This window comes from Psammomys obesus, unplaced genomic scaffold (assembly GCF_907164565.1).
Source record: "Psammomys obesus unplaced genomic scaffold, mPsaObe1.curated_primary_1811, whole genome shotgun sequence".
NCBI lineage: Eukaryota > Metazoa > Chordata > Mammalia > Rodentia > Muridae > Psammomys > Psammomys obesus.
Genome location: NW_026585690.1, coordinates 4,685,474 through 4,687,872, shown reverse-complemented (window position 1 = coordinate 4,687,872; position 2,399 = coordinate 4,685,474). Strand labels below are relative to the sequence as shown.

Genomic DNA, 2,399 nt, shown 5'->3' with positions numbered 1-2,399 from the left:
TAGATAGATAGATAGATAGATAGATAGATAGATAGATAGATAGATAGATAGAGTACTACTGAGTTTAATGGAAGCTTTAATCCCTAAAATAATCTGTAGCCAGATCCACTTGGATGATTCCAAACAGAATATGAGCATAGAGGAGTTTTAGTTCAGAACATGGCTGTCCTGGCAAAAGATCACATCCAAAGGCCTTCTAGGTCTGTGTGATCCGGCTGGAATACAAACATGCCTTTAATCCAGGAGACAGAGGCAAGCAGATCTGAGTTCAACTGCAGCTTGGTATAAAGCAAGTTTACTAGTCATGAATTGTGTGAATGCCCTGTGCAAAATGTTCTCTCTCTGTTAACTCCTCTAGAGACAAAGTTGCTTGATGTTACAGATGTTCCTCAGTTAAGTCAGCCTTCTGTCTGACCTGGGGATGAGGGTTTTACTAGCACACTTGGGAAAGAAACTGAGCTAAGACATTTATCTTAGTAAATTCACAAATGATCTTCTGGCTCTTGTACCTGTTTTTCTTTTACTTTCTTTTCTGTTTGTTTCTTTCACTTCAATATCTTAGCCGATGGGTCTGAATTGACCACGAGTCCTCTACATTCTCTAGTTCATATGAATGTACCTTCTGAGTTACTTTTATTTGAATAAATAGCCCTTCTGCCAAGCCCATATTGATACCATGAAGGGCTCTTCAAATAGGTGTTCATTTCTTCAGTTGTGTCCAGGTCTTTTCTGATGCATGAGATATTGAGATAATCACATGTGTTTTTTTTCCTTAGAACAAAATGAAACAATACAGCAAAATCACCTGGCCTCAGTTTGTAAAACTTATGCATCAATATCAGAAAACGATGAATCATCGGAGCTATTATCCCTATACTCCCAGCATGGTGAGCGTGCCATTTATTTTCAATATAAAGCTGAGTTAAAGTTTTAGCAAAATTAAAATTTAAAAAAAAATGAAAAAAATTTTCACAAATTTTTTGGATAAAGAAATTGAAAGGAAATTAAGTGAAATTTTGGTAAGGCAGAAAAACAAACTATGAATCATATAATAAAGCTAATTCACTTAGATGAAAACTGCACTAGCATTGATCTTTAACTTAAGTGTTTGCGTACAGGATTTTAATTGTTGATTCCTACAGCAATTCTTATATGAATCATCATATTTTTTAATTCCACAAAGGAAATGCATTTTTAATGTAAGAAATAAATAGGATATGGAACCCAGATAACTGCAATTTAATATTATCAACATGGCATTTCCTGTCAGAAATTGACCTTAGACCAGTGGTATCATTTCTCAATATTTTATAGCAATCTTTATGCCATATATGTAGCATTTAAAGTTATTTTATTTTATATAAATAAAAGTTTTATTCCTGATGTTTGTATAGAAGATGGAAAAAAAAGAACAGAATGTTGTAAATATTTTCATGGGAATATAAGTAGATTTAGTTTGTTTCTTCTTATAAATCTGACAAAATGAATTATTTCTTTATATTTTTAAAAAGAACTTTTTCAGTTTCTTGAAATAAATGCTTCTATTTTAATTTGATAAGTGTGCCTGTCAGTTAGGTGATAATTTAAGTCAGAATTTTCTATGATGAATGTGTTCTTATTATTTTTAAGTAATGTATGTTCAACTTCAATGAAAAAAATTTGGTTGATTAAATATTACTGATATTATTTCATCTGCCTAAGAAACTAAAAATAATTAAAAGGTTGCTTCAAAATTTACTCAAAAGATAAATTTGGATCATTTAATAAATGCATAGAGATAGTATTTTTTTATAATAAACTGAAGAAGCTGAATATTAACTCTCAATAATTAGTTTGCTCAAAGTTATACTTTAAAAAAAAATGCCTCTCTCTGGACTTTCCATCAAGTACAAGCAGAAATAGTTCTTAAAAATCTTACTGTGTTAGGCATCATCTTAGATGTAGGAAAATACTAACATTAGTTTATAAATACTAACTAGTGATGAGTATGTCTGCATCCTACATATAAATAAACATCATCTGAAACATAAATCCATTATTGTCTTTTGTTTGACAGGTTTGAATGGAAAATTCAAACTCCAGTTTCTTTTCCATCATAACCACTTCTAAGTACCAATATATTGGGGTAGATGTATAAATGAGACAGATATACCAAGCCAAAGAAATACTGCAAAACAACTTCTGAATGGCTTCTATTCTTGTTAAATTATGTTCAACTTGCTGGGTCTACATTTGGGTTTCATTTCTATAGGGTTGATGACTATTGAGTATGCTTTCACCACTATTCCTGTCTGTGTCAAAAGAACTGCATTCCTTTTCAAAAAAATACAACTTCAAGTGCATTCTCTCATGTGTGATTGCAATTTGTGTTGCTTATATTAACCCAGAAGGTTACTGAC

At 31.3% G+C, this 2,399-nt stretch overlaps 1 protein-coding gene across 1 annotated transcript in view; it reads left to right on the top strand.

Moving 5' to 3' along the window:
• LOC129667793 (alpha-S2-casein-like B) overlaps positions 1 to 2,062 on the top strand; it is a 26,622-nt gene extending 24,560 nt beyond the window's left edge. The window contains 2 exon segments of the mRNA XM_055595527.1: positions 777 to 887; positions 2,057 to 2,062. Coding sequence (XP_055451502.1) covers positions 777 to 887; positions 2,057 to 2,062 — 117 coding nt within the window.
• The last annotated feature ends 337 nt before the right edge of the window (positions 2,063 to 2,399 follow it).